Consider the following 18,669-nt stretch of genomic DNA (forward strand, 5'->3'; position numbering starts at 1 on the left):
TTTGACTGGGTAAATATTTTACTTTAGGTTGAGGCATGTTTGCCAAATTCAAACAAACGCAAAACAATCCACAGCAAAAGTACTTTTTTCATGAATTACTCGTACAAACTGAAATTTAAAATGAAAACACTTTACCTATGTTTCTACGAATGATACTTAGTATGAAGATATCCTTTAATGTCCATAGCCGTGTTGTTTAACAGTGTGAATTTAATAAGTAAATACGGAACATCAAAACTATTCTCTCATGACCACTTCATTTCGACAAAAGAGATATTTTATAAATATTTTTGCAGTTGACACACATCTCTTGATAATGAGGCATTTGACTTTGAAGTGGCGCCATCTGGCGTAGAGATATGTGTTCGCGTGAAGTACTTTGATCAAACAGAAAAATATCTCAACAATCATCAACAGCATTACCATGGCCATCATCATAATGGTGATGGGGCAGAAGAGTGCACACACGCCACAAAGTCATTTACCGAACCGAATCGTTTGGCACGTTTCGGCCCACAGATGGCGCATTGATGATGATTATACATATATCGCATGAGGACGTTGATGAGGATGCAATATATTTTAAGCCAATGCCTGGCGTCGATAAATTTAAGTGCAGGCACCAAAGCAGAGCTGGAAACGCTCATTAATAAGTATTAAGTATTAAGTAATAATGAAACAGTTGCAATGGTGCCTGGTGCAAATCGAAGCTTTTGATGAAATTTAAGAAAAATTTAAAACTTATTCAAAGCCTTCACGCCACCCGGTAGGCAGCTGCAAAATGCAGGCGAAATCAAGCAGCAAGAAAATGCACACGGAAACCAAAAGCGAACAGAAATGCATAGTAGAAGCCAAGGGGATAGTGCAGAAATATATACATATGTTTGTATGTATGTAAAAACGTAGAAAACAAGGCAAAATAAAGGAAGGAAAACCAAGCAGCCAGACAAAACCACAGCCACTAAAGATACCGAAAAGTAATGGAACTAATTGCTCAACGAAAGGCGGCCAGCCTATCAGTCAAAAGCCCATTGTTCCCAACGAAAGTGAAAATGAAAATGCCAATGCCAAGCTCAAAGCCAACTAGCTGCAATAATAATTGGAGCACCTGCAACTTGCAACCAGCAACTGGCAACTAGCAACTTGCAACAAGCAAGTGGCAACTACTATGTAGTATATAAAAGCAAGTGCTTTGCGCGCAGGCGCCGACAGTTGAAATTCGCCAGCAGCCACAAAACAGCGAGCTCCTAAATTCGAAAATCTGCATTCAACAGTTGCTGAAATATTCAAATTGCGCGGTGGGAATATCGAAGTTTGTTGGCCAACATGAGGAAGCATTGCGTAAGTAAGCCAGAAATGGATTGCCGAGGAAGTGTAACACATCAGCTAATTGTCTCTTGTCACCTGATTTGCATCCGGTTGGATTTGGTTTACTTCAACTCTCGCAGATCAATTGGATTTGGATGTTTTTGCTGCTGGAGCTGATTTTGATCAGAGCCGAACAGCAGGCAGAGGATCACAGGTTAGTTTTTCCCATAAAACGATTGCCCAATAAAAAATCGTTATGCAAATATACCGATGTTAGCAATTGGCAAAATTGGAAATTGAAACGTAAAAGTGATTGTTCCTAAAGCTATTATTTTAGCATAACAAAATAATTGAAACTTTTGATCAGTGTTTTGGTGCAATAGTCCATTTAAAAGTCTGTTTACTAACATCTTATAAATGACGGCAGTAAAATGCTAATAAATCGAATCGAATGATATTCACAATTATTGCTTTCGCTTTCCCCACAGAATTCAGCGCCGTTTCATGTGGCAAGAGATGAATAACTCCGTGATGGGTGGCGTGCTGGGACGGATGTTCAACGGAGCCCGGGCGATGAAGTCGATGCTCACGGATCTCATGCCGAGCACGGCGGGATATGGCCAAAAAATCAATATGGACTTACTGCCGACAGAGATGACGCGAGTGAAGTACATTATTCGCAATCCACAAACCAACAAGCCGATGAAGATCATCAAGATGCGACCGTCGCCAAAGAAGGTGATTAAGCTGAGGAGACCCCTACCTAAGCCCACTATCACCGAGTCCTCGGTGATGATCTCGCACGGAGTCCATAAGGATCATCGGATGAGGCAGTTGGAAAAGGAGCAAGAACTCATAGCTGAGGGCAAGGCACCGATGACCAGCGATGAGGCAATAATGGAGAAGTACTTCAAGAAGCGTCCACGAGGCGGTTCCTCCAACGAGGTCGTCTCTGGCAAGATTATGGAGTACCAGAGCTGGAAACCCGTATACAAGGCAGGTGAAACACCATCAACGTTCGTGACTTTAAGACCACAAGCCCTGACACATTTGCACACGGATATATCCAGTGGGGATCATGAAATGTTGCCAAAGCCCGAGAAGCTGGTGAGCTACGAGTACGAAAGGGAGGAGGATGACGAGGCGGAGAACGAGGTGGCCAAGCAAATGGGTCACCGCTACGAGGTCACCGAGCATACAGGTGAAGCCAGTGGCGAGGTGGAAACGGTCGAAACAGTGGCCTCCATGGAGAGCGGGTTTGTGCCCAGTCAGGGAATGACGTTCAGGTCTCCACCACCAGCACAGCATGCTCCAAGGCCCAGACATCGAACTCCGTCCAGTACCACAAGTACCACCACAACCACAACAGAGGCACCCAACTATCCCGCCTCGTTCCTGAAGAAATACCGCGAACGAGAGGCCACCACCACCCGCAGACCCCGGAAGCACCACAACAAGGAGGCCTATCTGATCCACGAGGGCGAGGACAGCTCGGAGGGCAGTACCACACCGCCGAGCTTTGCGATGAGCAGTTTGAGGGCTCGCCTCCAGGATCAGCAGCGCCACCAGAAACACCAGCACAAGCAGCAGCTGGAGGAGGAGGAGCTGGAGGCCGCCCTCGTGGATGCCATGCATGGCGAGAAGTGGCCAGCGGAGGTGGCCCACAGCGGCTTCCAGCTGGCCAGTCCCATTGGACCCAGTGCCGTGGCATTTGAGCAACCTGTGGCCAAGGCGCCAAGGGGCCAATACAAGCGCCAGACGCGCGACAATATCCGGCAACGTGGATCAATCAAGTTTGGCGACAAACCCAACTACGATGAAGCCTGAGGAAGCGGGCAAAGTCACCAGTTAGCAACCAAAGAGCCAAAGGCTGCAGCTGAGCTACATGAGTTTTAAATAAATGTAGTAGTTTTTTATGCAACATACGGTGACAAATGTACGAAACTTCCCAATCTACCATGAATGACCCTTTTGGCTTTAATTTAATTTATGTCAAAGCAAACATTTTATTCAGTACAAATATGTACAAGTCAAAATTGTAACAAGTTATGTATATTTAAAACTAGCCTAGAAGAAACACAATTTGTTACAAGTTTACGAAATAAACTAGGAAAACTTTATTTAAAATTGAACCCTGAGTTTGTTATTTAAATATCCCAAGTGGCTAATGGTGACTCTAAACATATTTAAAATGATTTCTAAAGACAGAAATACGCACATGCTAAGATTGATTTGCTCTGTGTGGACTTATCCATTAACCACACTTGAACTTTGTTTAATTGGCTTATCTAAGATTTCAGTTTATAGCTTTTCGCGAAGTAAAAGTAAGCTAAACTAACAATTTCCCAGTGGATTGCATTTCATTCGCGGCACGGAGTCAATGCACTCATGACACGCAATAATATGCAGCATGCCGCAACGGACATAAAACTCTGGAAATATTTTGACTTTTAATTAATGCCAGTTAGCGATTTTCCCTTGGATGTTTGTGTGTGTGTGTGTGTATGGGAGAGTGTTATCGCATTCCGCTTAGCAGCTTGCATTTGACAACTAATTTAAAAAGTTTACATGGCCGACAGCCTTGGGCTCTGAAATCGAGAGCATTGCGGCGAAGTGGGTTAAACCTGCTATAAATTCCAGAACAAAAGCCATAAGACATACTGTGCGACAGAGGCGGGTAGAGAGCAAAGGAGAGAGATAGCCAGATAGCCAGATGGAGGGGCGAACAAAGAAAAGCGCATTTCCACTTTGAGTGCGGTTTTTAATCAACTAAAGCAGCGCCAACAACAAACTGCAACTGAATTAAAAAACTCAGAATGCCCAGTAAAACCCGAGTAAAGGGAAAAGGGGATGGAGAGCAAAGGAAAAACGCGATAAACTTTAAATGAAACGACATGTCGTCTTAACTGGCAAGGGGAAAACGCAGGAAAATGTCGGAAAACTAGGAAGCCTACAGATTGGAATTGCCGATAGCCAACTATGCAATGAAAATAAGATAAGGAAATTGTAGATTACCAACCCGGCCAGCGAAAAATGAATTGGGCACAAAGTTAGTAAAGATAAAGTTCTGAATTTTAAAGACCCCGGTAATTTTGCAATTACCTCTGCTTAGATAGGTATAAAAATGATATTATATTTAATAAATAACTATAAATTATAATAAATTAATATTAGGCGTACTAAAAAAAAATCTCTTAGAAGCCATGAAAATTATTTTATTCAAACAACAAAAGTTTCCATTTTTATTTATCACTTTTTCTTTGCGAAAAACTTTTTAAAACTTTCGCTTATCAGCAAATTAGATTCTTTATGTGAATTCAATACTTGCAGAAGACTTTTCAACAAAATAAAAATGTGTATCTATCCTTAATATTATGCCAAATCCATAAGAACTTTAATTTTCCAGCGAAAATGGGAATCAAGATGAACCCACCTGGAGCCCAGAGAAGCAGGTGAGCCACTAACAAAAACAAATTGTTAGTTTGTTGGAGGGCCACGCCCCCTCAGAGCCTCACCTACGCCCACGTAAAAAGCAAACGAAAGTTTGCGAGTAGAATTTGCCTTTTTTCAAGGACACTATTGGGGACATGACTGGGCTGACTTCCTTTTCTGCATATTTGGCAGGGGGCTTCGAAGTCAGGGTCCATGTCGACCTATACACCTGTCCACTGGCAGGAAACGTGTCCTTTGCCACGCCCCCTAATCCCGCCACGAAGGCTGTCGCCCTGTAGAGTGCACCAAATACAAATTAGAATTTAAATGAACAATGCAACTAGAGCGGAAGTTTCTGCGAGTCAAAGTGGATTTCTATCTAACTGTGTGAATATTCGAGGGTGTAAGCTGAACGCCAAGATAGGAAACCATATATTCACCTATGGGTTTATGTTTAGACTTGGTTGTGTGGACTTATGTGACTCCTTCAGTCGCTAATCGCCTTTTAGCAATGAAATTAAATAGTACAATTAATACGAATTATAAACCATTTTTGTATGTTTCATCTTTGGTATTTGTCATTTTTAAAATATTTTAAAAGATACCCATTTAGCGAAAACTTCTGGAAGTGGTCATAATGTCATACAGTTTGGCACGTAATTTGCCATCTTTTCCCCTCTTTGCACTTTTTGCTGCCCCATCTGCAACGTAGTTCTGTGAGGTATTTCGATAAAACAGAAAACCGGAGGAGGAAAAGTTTCCAGATTTTTGCACTCAAGGCGATGTCAAACTGGGTCGCTTCAACTCATCGGCGAAATGTCAAACGGATTAATGGAATTTCTCAGCGAAAATGCACCCAATGGTAAAATGCAAGAACGGAAATTGAAAATGATCATTAACATAAAAATACTTATATTCGATAGAAGATGTCAAAGGGATTAATGGAACTCCACCTGGAAGTTGTATAGAAAAATAAAGGTAGAATAATAGAGAATAAAAAATTTAAGTTTGCGATTTGTGTTGGATTATTTATAGATTTGCTGTTAAATACTTTCAACTTAACGTTTTTTTTGGTCTGCATTTTTAAAAAACGTTGTGCTTTCATTGCACAAACATCAGGGTTCATATCAAACACCTTTGTTTATCAAATTGTCCAAGATTTTAAGTTAGCTATGGAATTTAAAATAGACAAATAAGTTAAAATTGTTGCATTGGAAAATAAAAGTTTAATTCTTTTTACAAATTTGTGGCCCATATAATAGGTAACGATTTAAATAAAATATTTTAAATACTATATTCCCATTGTTGCCCATTTGAAACTGATGCAATGGCGAATCGATAACGAAAGACGGCTATGAACGAGAGTCCTTTCGGCCATTCATTGCAAAATGGAATTGTGCGGAGATTCTTTTACAGCGCAGCCAGCCAAGTCAATTAAATATTGAGTGAACGTTTAAATTGTGGCCCGGTTAACTGGCGAAATGGTTAAGCATGAGCTGGGTGCATTCGCAACCCATTCATTAATTTACCTGGCACCTTTGGCGACCTACTGCTGTCAAAGTTTAATTTATTAAAGAGAAATTCTTTTAATTAAAATCGTGACAGGTGAAAAATGGGCGGTTTGTGTGGGCGATTCGCATCAAACTGAATCGTGCCCAAATTATATCAATTATGAATTTGGACAATTCGAGTGAAGCCAATTTGATTGTGTCCTCGAAGCGAGCATTGAACTCGCAATCAACGACGTCAGCACTCGCATATAGCACAAGCTGATTCATTTGGCGTAGAAAACATTGCTGTTTGCTTTCCCCGAAAGGCGCCGCGTACACAGCCAGAAATAAGAGGGCGGTGGCTGGGTGGCAAATGGATGGAAAGGCTGACGGCTAACAACGATAGCTCTCTGGCATCGTTTAGCGTCAGGTTCCGAAGTGCGAAATGTTCCCAGCTCGCTAAAAAATTAAATATTCAAATATAGCTGTTGCCACAGCTCACAGGAAGAACCTTAAACTGGTGGAAAAGCAAATGGGGGGGAGGGGGCTGCAAAGGATTCGGGATGTAAGAGGACCCGTTTAGCTTGCAAACCAGAGCTCTCGAACTAAAGAGGGACACGAGCAGTTGCACACATCCATATGCATATGGTGGAGGCGACAAAAGTGTTCCAGATGATCCAGGATTTCTGGATGAGAGGCGGAATATGGGAGGCCTTACTTAATATTTTACTAAAAAACTATAGAAAATCCCTGATTGCTTTCAAGAAGGTGGTATTATTCTTCAAATTTCGAATTCTCTATCTTCGTTTATTTTTTGAACTGACCAAGCTGACTTTTCATGTCCACGGAGTCGAACATGAAAGTGAGCTCCCAAGAAGTCACATTTTCGAGCCCAGTTAATGAGTTCGTGGTCATTAAAGTAAAACGTTAAAGACAACTTTGTCGGCTGGCAATCATGTGGAACTGCAGCTTCAGTTCCAGGCCGGGCTTCCAGCTGCAGTTGAGTTCAGCAGTTGCACGGCTCTGGAGCTCGAGTTTATGGCTGAAACTAGCGCAGTTAAAAGCCCAGCGGGCGAGTGCCACAGAATGAAGATGTGTGGGTGTTGCCAAGTTTATGCGGGATGGTGAGTACGTACATACGTTTGGGTGTCTGTGTGTGTGTGTGTGTTGGCCGTTGAAGTGTAATCAACAGCACGGCGGCAATTACGGCAGACACTTGTGTGGGTGAGTGTAGTCCTGGCTGACAACCCCTTCGTTTCCCGCCCTTCCGCGTCGTAGGCGCAAAAGTTGGCGGGTGGATAACGCGGCACAATTTGCCAAACTGCACTGAGCGGATTTAGCGCAAACTGCTAGAATGCGGAGAAGGAATATGTGGATAAAGCACTTACATCAGTGCATTCGCCCCTGCCTTTTGGGATTTTTATCCCGGGAGTAGAACCTGAGCACGTTAGAGCGCACATTATAATTTTAATGCATATTACATTTCACGTCACGAATTAAATTCGCAGCACGTGGAAATAAAACTACAAGCAGCGCCAGTTTAGCGCTCGCGGAAATGGATCCATCAGGTGGAAATATCGGGGGTGGAGTCGATGAACTAACGGCCAACTTTCAATATTACTTTTGGTCGGGGAGTTCGACAGGTAATTGCCGCATTTAAGCCATATTTAAGCCACGGAAGAGCATTACATGTGCATTTGGGTTTCGAGTTGTAGCAAGAAACAATTATAATATCTAAGCTGAATAAACTGAGCACAGCTTTAATATAGTTAATACATATCTTTCCAAAAAAAAAAGTACATCAGCTTTTTCATTTGAAAAATTGTAAGTTTTCGGTGGGAAAACTTCCTTTCTTCCATATTCCCAAATATTTTCTACATAAAGCGCACGAACGATTTATTAATTCTTTGGAATTTTCCTCCGAATTTAGCCACTGCAGATTGGCTTCACCTTTCCACTCATTGTCCTGCATTGATTTTAATAGCCTGCCAGTACGGAAAAAGGAGTGAGTCCTGCAATACCGATTGGCTGACTGTTCATATCGATAACCAAACACAAACAGAAAGTTTTCTCTACGCTGCAGAGAGGAGAGCCATTCAATTTTTATTAAATAACTTCATGCATGGCAAGTGCTCCACTGCGAACGGATTCGGTTCTCTAGTCGATATGAGGATGAGGATAGAATCTGGGATGTGGGTATATTCCTGTCGCTGCTCGATGGCTCTGTCAATAGCACAGTCGGAGCATCTGGACGGCTGGAGTGGTTCTAGGGGGTGTGGCAGGGGGATTTTTATTGATACGCCTCGATGTCCAGGCTCCAAATCGCATATTATCGCGTCCTGTGTGTGTGCGAGTGTGGGTTTTGGGCGTATCCTGCCATGTCCTGCGCCTGCACTGATCATTAATCTTTGCAAGCTGCCAACGTGTTCGCCTTTTTCGGACCTCAATTGCCCGGCGAGTGTGAGTGTGTGCATTAAATGGCGGATGAAGTCCATTAGAAAACTATTGAAGCACATTTTGTCGATTGCAGCCAGCAGCTAGCAGTCAAGCAGAGCCAAACTCCATATCCTGGCCATGTGGCAGGATGTGGCAGCTGCCGCAATTGAATGCTGTGCTCGATTCAAAACCCCCATTTAGCCCCTGGAAGATTTAAAGCGAAGGCAGTGAGAGTTCGATTTTCAATTAACCGACGAAAGAGCTGAAATTTGTTGGGCTAATCGAAGCCTTTTTGTATCGTGAGACGCTTCAAGTCAATCGAAGAAAATGGGTTCTATTATATCTATATTTTACAAGTACTATTATAGATGAAATTCCTCAAGTGCTTAAGAAAGAAAACCTTTTCAATAAATCTAAATTCGTCCATTTATAATAGTAAATTATGTTAAATTGATTGAAATAGGATTTCAAAGAATAAGTTCAAGTATTTGTTTGCTTATAATTACATAAAAAATAAATAATATTCTGAGCTGACTTAGTTAGTTAGAAAATCTCAATCTTAAAATCTAAATGAAAGCGCCACAAACAAAAAGGCCAAGCAAATAAATAATAGAAGGGCCCGATGCTCAACCGCGAATAAAGTTGTTTGAGTTGTAAGGAAAAATAAATAAAATGCAATTTAATATGAAAGAAATTAAACAGGGAAAACATACATAAACAATTTGCGCTTTAGCTCTTTTTCCCTGGCTTATTTTCCATTTTTGCCCTTTTATGGTATTTGCTGCCCGCTTTTTGTTGGTATTTTGCTTAATTATCCACATGAAAAGTCCTTCACGAATTCCATGGGGCCAGCGCGAAAAGATGGAGCGCAGAAAAAGCGTGAAATGAAATTGCATTAACAGTGGTATATAGAAGTTGAAAGTATGTTAGAAATGCGAACGGTCCAGAAGTGAACGTCAAGTGCCGAAATGAAGCTAACTTTGATGAGATTTCGCCCAGAGCCTGAGCCTGGTGGCTTGGAGTTTCTGGTTTTCAGCGGAAGAAAGAAACTAGCGTGAATTTAAGGGGCTGATTTCGGTATTTGAAAGTGGTCATTACAAAAGTTGAATGGTCTGCGAAGTTGGGTGTTCAGCTAAATTTCATTTCGGTCATTTCGGTCATAATTTGTTCGGTTAATATATTATCCTTTTAGGTACTCTATTTTGAAAATTTAATTAAATACAACTTTTATTTTATATATTGATATATTACATCCGTAGTTGAATACAGCTGAAGAAATGAAGTGTATCTACGAAATACGTGCGCACAATTAATTTCGGTCGTTAACAGCAGACGCCAAACGAATGAACTGATATGAATGCCTCCTGGTTTTTCTCTTCAAAGTTCAAATGCAAACGTTGGCCACAAAGATCCGGAAAAAGGTTCAAATAACCCAAATAAGTTCTTTTTACTTATTTAGAAATACTTCTTCAGCTTTCCCCTATTGACAAGAGTATTTATTTTTATTTTGGTTCAGCTCTTTTTGGGGTTTCTCTTTTATGCAGTTCATTTGCCAACCTCCAGCAAAGAGTGGCTAAATAAATAAATGGGAACGAAAGAAAAAATTTAATTAAATCAAATGCACACACATATAAACCTGTATGTGTGGGTTGCTGGCTTTTTAATTTGATTATATGTTTGCGTTTCAGAATTTTTTTGATTATACATTTTCCTTTAGGCAAATGGTGTTTGTTGTTTCAGAAGGCAAAAGACAAATGTTAGGGGAATAAGTGAACATAAAGCGAGAGGAGACGCTCCATTGGAGTTACTCGACTATTAGATACCCGTTACTCAACAAACTAACATTGGATATAAAAACATTTAACATTAACCTTTCTTTAACACCCAAATAAAAATGACGACAAGATAACCGACAGTTCAGGGTTAAACAAACTCCCAGAGTAAGGTTCATTTTACATTACGAATAACGGGTATAAACATGCAGAACGGGCATAAGTGTAAATTCAATTAAAAAACGCTTTTCAAATATTCATTACGCCAGGGGGCGGTGGGTGGTGGGCGGCAGCAGAGGGAAGTTGGTTAATTAGCGCCTGGAAGTATGCTGTGGTTTTTTGTTCCGATTTTACTTCTCAGAGGCAAAAAGGCAGCTTGTACGCCTGCTTGCATATGTAATAATAATAATCACGTCGCAAAAACGGGACATGCATGCCACTGGACACTGGGGAATATGCCAAGGCGAATTGTTATTTAAAATATTAAAATTTACAGTAACTTAAATTTGGTTAACTTAACTTCTGGTCAAACAAATGAAAGAAGTTGTAAAATACATCTACATAGGAAGAATCTAATACAATTTGTTTTGCGAAGTGAGCTTTGGTTAACTTAACTTCTGGTCAAACAAATGAAAGAAGTTGTAAAATACATCTACATAGGAAGAATCTAATACAATTTGTTTTGCGAAGTGAGCTTAAATCAATGGAGATTTAGGTTTTGTTTAAGTGATCAACCTTTTGTGTAGTTTTTTTTCGCTGTGCAGAGACCCCATTCAACCCTCAATAGAAGGCTTTTTGTGAAAATGTTCTAGCTCCAAAAAAGCGCTCAAAAAGCGTGGAAATTTGATTGTTGTTGCCGGCTGCGGCTGCTGTGGCATGATGAAGTGTCATGAAATTTAATCAATTTATTTGAAACGTGAGCGGATTCCCCGACACTTTGTCTGTGTGTGTATGTGTGTGTGCCCTATGTTCTTATTGTTGTTGGGCAATAAATAACAGCAGCGTCGTCTGTCGGTTGCTCAACTAAAAATTGTAACAGAGCAAAAGTGCCAAAGTAAATAACAAACAATGAAAATGCAATAACAACAGGACCCAAAATGAATGGAAAGGCACAGGGCCGAGGGCAGAGGGCCGAGGGCAGAGGGCCGAGGGGAAGTGCGGAGAAATATCGCAAATAAAGTTTCATTGTTCAGCAAGCGGGAATAACCGCACGCCACACACAGATACTCACGAATACATCAAAACCCTTCCAGCACACACACACACACACATTGATACACTTCTTGGGGCCAACAACAAGATTGAAGTGCGGAAAAGGGAAAATGAAAGCGAAGTAGAAGTCTTCAATTCTGGAGCAAACTGTGAATGAGCTTGCATAGACGGACATTACTAAGCTGTGTTTTTCGCGGATTTTCCCAACAACATTGTACCATTTCTCACATATGTAGGTTTCACTGTTAGTTTTCAGCACGAGGAGTACAACAATATCGCGTGAAGAAAATGTATTTATTCATTTAAATCAAATAGTAAAAATAGATTCCAAAACTTGCCCAATTAATTCTAAATTATCATTAGGCAGACTTTTTTAGAAAGAATTCCTCTTAATCTTTAGATTTTGAACAAAAAAATAGAAGAATTTGTTAAAACAAATTGCATTAAAAAAATATAAGAGGCAATTTTCGTGTTGCAAATACCGATCGTGGTTTTTAAACGAAAAATTTAGTGGATAACCAAATGGTACATGGTACGTTTTTCCTGGTGAGGCATACGGAAAAGCCAACACCTCTCGTCCCAGTTAAGCTGGTCCTTTGGAAAATCCTTGGTTTATACATAGAAACTTTCTGGCCCACTTCGGAGAACGTTTTGTGCCATTACTGTTGGCATAACTCCGCAACGCAGAGCAGAGCAGAGCGCTGTAGAAGGCCAAAACCAAAAGGGCATGGAGAACGTTTATAAATTTATTGTTTTTCCACGACGCATGTACTCAAGTGTTGCTGCGTGTTTTTGGCAACAAATTTGTTCAACAACCATGGCGCGAAGTGGGGCAAAATTAGGGTGGCAAAAGCCCATTCAACTCGTTGCGGTGACGTATTTTATCATAATTACATTAGCACCACTGCCACCCCGCCCCGCCCCGCCTTCTTTTATATCTCGCTCATAAATTTAAAACAGATCCCCAAAGTAGGCAAACCCGCAAACGTAAAATCTTTAAAGCCAACTCCAAGCCGTAATTTTGGCGTGCTGCGAAATAATGGCGAAAATAAACATAAATAAATGCACTGCAGCAGGAGCTGTGCGTGTTCGTGTATTTGTTATACTCGTAGTTGTTGGCTGCAAACTGCACACATGACATATTACTTCAACACTGCGAGTGTATGAGTGTGTGTGTGTGCCAGAGACACTGCGGTTTTCCCACTTTTACTAGAACGTGAGAGTATCAGATGGCCTAGCTTACAAATGCTAAGGATAACTATTACCAAAGCTATAATGACTAAAAAGGTCTTCACGCTGGTTTTAAAAATTAACTAATATCTTGTAAAATATTGCAGTACAAAAGAAACTCTAAAAAATATTTGCATGAATGGCAAAAAAATCAAAAAATCTTGATGCTTTCATGATAGTTTCCTGTGCCGTTTCAGGTAATGTTCCTGGCATTTTGGCTTACGAAGTCCATTTCGCGCCATATGGGCATTTAGCACAATCCGAACCGCAAAACCAGAACCCCGAGAGGCAAGTCAAGCCAAGTGAAAGGGCCAACACACACACGCACACACACACACACTATCCCGCACACATAGGCATAATTAAAAACATTTTTGCAGCCACCGAAGAGAAAGACGGAGAGGAGAGGAGAGATGACCAACCGAGGGGCCTTCGCATATTTAGGCCAAAGTTTCTGCAATCCTGGCCCAAAACACACTCCACTTCATTATGACTCATTGCGAAATGAGATTAACATTAAATGTTTTTCATTTCTTTAATGCCGCGCCATCCGTATGTGGAATTATATTCGCAAAATGAAATGCCAAATATGTGGGAATGCAGTGGGGTTGAGTGGGTGAATTGTTTGGTGGCTTCAGTGGTTTCCCGATCTCTGATGCACTGCATCCTCGTTTTGGGAGCCACTCAATTGAGTAAAATTGAATAATAATTTGATTCGAGTGCACCCAATCTTATTCTTATTTTTCTTTGGGAATACGTTTCGAATGAGCGCTCAAAGTTTGAAACCAAAAGATTTTTGTGGAAACAAACTTTGGCGGGGAATGTGTGGGTATGTTAATTGAGTTATATTTTAGTTACTTCTAGTTCTATCAATTTTTTCGGCACAAACAAATATTTGCGCAGATATTGTTGATCGTTTTATTTTCCTTGCGTTTAACGCAAATTAAAATTTAAATAAATGTAACCGCCACAAGATTTTTCTAGTATCTGGAGATTTGTCTCCTTCCTTGTTTGTATTCCTTGACCTCCCATTAGCTGAGTATCTGATAGTCGAGTACATCGACTGTAGAGTTCTCCTTTTTATAACAGAATATTGCTTGCTATTTATCGCCAAATCATTTTGTGAAGCTAATTTGACGCAGCTCGCTTGGCAGCCTAAAATATTGAGCATAAAACTTATTTATGGTCATTAAGTTGGCCTCACTGTTTTATTGACATTTATTTGGCACACAAACACGCACACTTGGCTGACCCTGTTCCCGGGTAAAATACGAAATCTGCATAAGTCAGTGGAGAAAATTCCGAAATCGAAAAAGGAGAAGAAAAATGCTAAACTAATGTCACTTAGTGGATGGCGGAGGTTGCCGCTGAAAGCTGAATTTTGAGACAATTTAGGAACTGCTTTTTAAAATGACTCGCGGCAGTCGCAAATCCGAAATGAGATGCACGCGGAATTCCAGTGCGATAACCTCGGCGAGTTGGGTTCATTGATAATGAGTTTCTCAAGGCACAGCGGCCAGAGGGTTGGCCAGAGAGAGATTGAGTGGGTCAGACGAGATTGTGGGCTGGTGATACCGGTCGGATAGTACTCGTATTTCACACGTTCCGATGGTAGCCCCCATCAGCCCTCTTTTGGCCGCTTCGGCACGTGCCGTCAATAAAGCTGAAAATCGCATAAACTGTTTGAGCCGCTTACACGTCATAAGTAGCGAGCACTTGGGCGAATTCTGGGGCCTCTTCCGCCCGATAAAGTTTCCCGGTAACCCCCCTTGCCCCATCTATCCTCACATCCACTCGTCTGGTTATTGGCATCTTTAGGACTGGAGAACTGAAATTCTCGGCCATAATCAATTCAATTCGTCGGCATAGATTTATTGAAGGACTGTGCGGAATATGGAAGGCATATACCCAGCAATGTGCTTTATGAACTTCTCTCAGCTATTAACAAATATTAAATATCCAACTTAAGCATAAATAGCACTGCTTATGTTTAGCTAGCTACCATTGGTAGCATTAAAATGAAATTAATCTTAGCACATTGCCTGACGAATAATTTATTTACCAAAATGAATAATTATGCTTAACATGCGTATTAAAGAAATTTTAACCGAACATTGTGCGCAATGTAATTATTGAAATGCTATAATTGAATCATCCTGAGTGATGGAAATGAATTGATAAATACGAAATTAAAATTTATCTTTTAAATGAGCAGATTGAATTATAGCAAAAGCCATAATTGGAATGCAACTGAATCGGAAACAATGGCATTAAACAGCAATTCCTCTTCGTTATTATTTTGACATGACTATCGAATTTCTTTCTTACAACATTCAGATACATCTTGCAAGTTTCGTGATGTTGATTAGATTTTGCTGTAACCGGAAATTTCCCCAAGGCCAGAGGCAAGGAGATCGAATTTGTGGAAAATTAATTAAGTTTAAAGCTCGCACCGAGTTGAAAGCTAATTTAAACCCACAGCAAAGGCAACGTAAATCGAATCGCAATGAAATAGAACCGAATACGAGCCACAACGAATTGATTTGTGCGATTTGCGGATTGGGTGGGAGTGGGATATGTAGTGGGGAAGGTTGTGGGTGTGGGTGTGTGTGTGTATGTGGGTTGGCTGGTAAAGTGGCAACAAAAAATGTTTGCCAGTGAAATGCAATTGCAATTTGGCATGACCAACTACGCATGCTGCGCAACAGCATCCAACAGCCAACCGACATCTAAATCCACATCCAGGGCCAAATCCCCAACCGAATGAAACTCAAAGCCAACTAAACCAGCAAAAACCAGAAGCCAACATCCCTTAGAGCAATAGATGGACATGTGCAGCGAATTCCAAATGTCAGAAGCCCTGGATGTATACATATGTGCATATATGGCCATCAAAAAAATCGTGCAGATATTAGCTTCGAGTCAATCGAAAAGGCTTTCAGAATCAACAAAGTTTCCAAAAAGTAATAACAAATAATTGCCCAATGCGAAGTGACTTGGAAGCGTCCTCGTTACTCCGCTAATTGGAAGGAAACCAAATTATGAGCACAACTTGCCGTGCCCCTCAAGGTGAATTGCTTGCCGGCAGGGTGAAGTTTTCCCTCTAATTGCGGAAAGACACTCATAAAAAGACCCATCAAGTTTCAGTTAAGCGGCAAGCAATTGTCACAAAAACCCAGCCAAGTTATAGATAGCGGATGAGTATGTTACCCCCTACACCCTAAGGTAGTATGTATATGAATGCCGAGCATATGAAATTCGCACACCATCAACAGCAATATGAAAGGTTAATAAAACCAAGCCAAGAACGTGCGAAACGAAGGCGTTGGCACCTGGCAAAAGCTTTCACATCCCCGTTTTTCTGAGGTTTGGTGGATAAACTTTGGTTTTCTGAGGGAAGCGTGCAAGCTGATTTTGTTATCCAGGGATACCCCCAAAAACTCAAGCCAAATTCCCATGCCAATTTGGGGTGCCAACACAATTGTGATGTCCTGCGTTCATTAAACGTTAAGTAAGTCAAATGAATGTTGCCCACTACTTGATTTTAAAAGATATGTAAACATTTACAATGGAACCACCGTTGAGATTCCTCGAAAAAAGTTTTTGTAGTCATGAATAAAGTTAAAAAGTAATCATTTATGATCTTCGCATAGCTTAAGCAAACCCAAAACTTCGTCTCTACGTTGAATTAGTTGTCGAAATCTTGGCAGACTTTTTCGATTAGTCAGACTGAATCATGGCCAATGATTGATAATGTCCAAGTTAGTATCTTACCTTATTGATGATCTCATTGGAACCTGTTTGAGTAGTGATTAAATTCCCGAATCTCGGACAATCTCGCCGTTAAAAGCCAGAAACCAAAACCCCAAAGAAGAATGTCAAACGCAGACTCCCAACCGCAGATTAACTCTGACCCCAGATGGCCCAGTTTCCCCCTCTGCCACACCCTCTTTGCTTATTTTCACGCCCCTTTCACTTATAATTTTTCCCCACTTTCTCCACAATTTACACACACGAAGTACGAGCGTGAGCGTCCTGCAATTAAACGGGAAAAAGAAAACTTTTCCAACAGTTTCCCAGGGAAGCGAAGCCGCAATAGGATGTCCAGGCAACTGGGTATGTAAATGTGGGCGGTGGGTGGTGGGAGTGGAAGTGGAAGTGGGAGTGGTTTTGTGGTGCTGGGTAGGCAGGCGTCCTTGGGATATGTGGCCAGTTTGGTATGGCTTCTTTCCGTCTGCTCAGCTCGACAATATTGAAACACAATAAACAAAGTAAGTATTGATTTAAATATATGAGTAAGGTTTTAAAATTATAAAAGAAACATTAAGGAACCAGATGAGTCAAATGTAATGAAAAGTATGCACCTAACCATTATATATCATTTCTAAACCTCTCGTATCAAATGATTTTTTTCAGTGCTGGTGTTTTTGCTGGTGTTTGGACGCATAATTGTAAAGTGGCCTTGTACGTGTCGTCCCTCTCGCTTTTAATTGTATGTGTAAAGTGAAGTGGGGGTGGCAGTAGTTACCCACCCACTTGCCCCTTTTCATCATCCCCATCTAAGGAGTGCGTAGTTGTGTGTGTGTGTGTGTTGTTAACAACTTTAACATCACTTTGGCGTACCCTTCTCGAAAGTATTTATACGACGTTGTTTGCTGATTTCGCTGGTGCTGCTGTTCGCCTTCAAGCTGATAAAGTTAATTCAGTACAGTATTCATACATATATATTACCCATGCAAAGAATTCTTTATTATTCTGTATTCGCTCTTCGTTTTCAGTGCTTTTTCTTGCATTTATATCTGTTTTTTAAAGTGATTTTTGATGTCTAACATGGTTATTGCATATTAAGCAAGCAACGAATTCTTTACTATTCTGTATACGATCATCGTTATAAATCATTTTTCTGCAATTTATATCAGTTTTTGGAAGTAATTTTATAATTCTGACGCGGTTTTTGCATATTAAGCAAGAGGAATCCTGAATCACCACTTCTTTATGATGATTTTTAAGAAGTTTCAGCTGAGTTTAAGCTAAGTTTAAGCATATGTCCCTTGAACTAACACTACAGTCAATTCTTAACGTACTCGTATAGCATTAATTGCCGGAGCGGTAATTGCTGTTGACCATCACTTAACTTAATGAACAATTGTCGTAGAGCAATTTCCATAGATATATTTGAAGTTTCTCTCTGCTATCGAAGCCCTGTGAGGGCGAAAATCAATTTTAAATTAGGGCACAATGAGCTCATGTCGCCACGTGGATATCAGGTGATATAGAGGGGTTCCTACCTTAAACAGCCAGCCACCCACCTACACTCACGACGTATACGACAAAGGTCAGGTGTACAGGGTCTTCCAATAATGAACGGAAAAAATATTTTGTTTACACTTTAATAAAATATGTATAACGATAAGAAATAGGTAAACGTTGTATAAATATTAAGTACTATTTATAGTTTACTTATGTGTAATTGATTACACATTGTTTAGTAGTTTTTATGAAAGGAAGCATTATTATGTATGATATTCCTATATGAAAACCAAAACCACGGGCCATGCAACATTCAGTAAAATTGATATTTTGCTCCTGTGTCCCGATGAATCGAGTTTCATGTCAAAGGAAGCGACGAACCAGTCAATGTTGTATCCTTTGTCGTTGTGGGCGGCAGAAGTGAGTAAACAAGAATAAAGCGGCGACAAACAAAAGAGTAGGAACAGCAAAAACAGAAAACACGATCCAGGATCCAGGACACTAAGGGCCCACAAGGGCCAAAACCAGGAGCAACTAGC

General features: G+C 40.7%; 3 protein-coding genes across 6 annotated transcripts in view; 2 read left to right on the forward strand and 1 right to left on the reverse strand.

Moving 5' to 3' along the window:
* LOC122615144 (exostosin-1) overlaps positions 1 to 18,669 on the reverse strand; it is a 64,107-nt gene that overhangs the window by 42,746 nt on the left and 2,692 nt on the right. The window lies entirely within an intron of this gene.
* LOC122615147 (cuticle protein 7) overlaps positions 1 to 18,669 on the forward strand; it is a 42,494-nt gene that overhangs the window by 6,787 nt on the left and 17,038 nt on the right. Inside the window, exon 3 of one of the 3 annotated variants that reach the window (XM_043790058.1) lies at positions 297 to 480. The exons of the other annotated variants lie outside the window; for them this stretch is intronic. Within the exon in view, the coding sequence (XP_043645993.1) occupies positions 297 to 314 (18 nt within the window). The 3' untranslated portion in view covers positions 315 to 480. Of the gene's footprint in view, positions 1 to 296; positions 481 to 18,669 lie in introns of those variants that run through there. 3 annotated transcript variants of the gene reach the window in all.
* On the forward strand, positions 661 to 3,347 carry LOC122615146. Its single transcript, XM_043790055.1, has 3 exons — positions 661 to 1,341; positions 1,449 to 1,522; positions 1,797 to 3,347. Exons 1-3 carry the CDS (start codon positions 1,327 to 1,329, stop codon positions 3,133 to 3,135), a joined length of 1,428 nt encoding a protein of 475 aa, XP_043645990.1. The 5' UTR covers positions 661 to 1,326; the 3' UTR covers positions 3,136 to 3,347.

The sequence above is a fragment of the Drosophila teissieri genome, chromosome 2R, assembly GCF_016746235.2.
Source record: "Drosophila teissieri strain GT53w chromosome 2R, Prin_Dtei_1.1, whole genome shotgun sequence".
Classification (NCBI taxonomy): domain Eukaryota; kingdom Metazoa; phylum Arthropoda; class Insecta; order Diptera; family Drosophilidae; genus Drosophila; species Drosophila teissieri.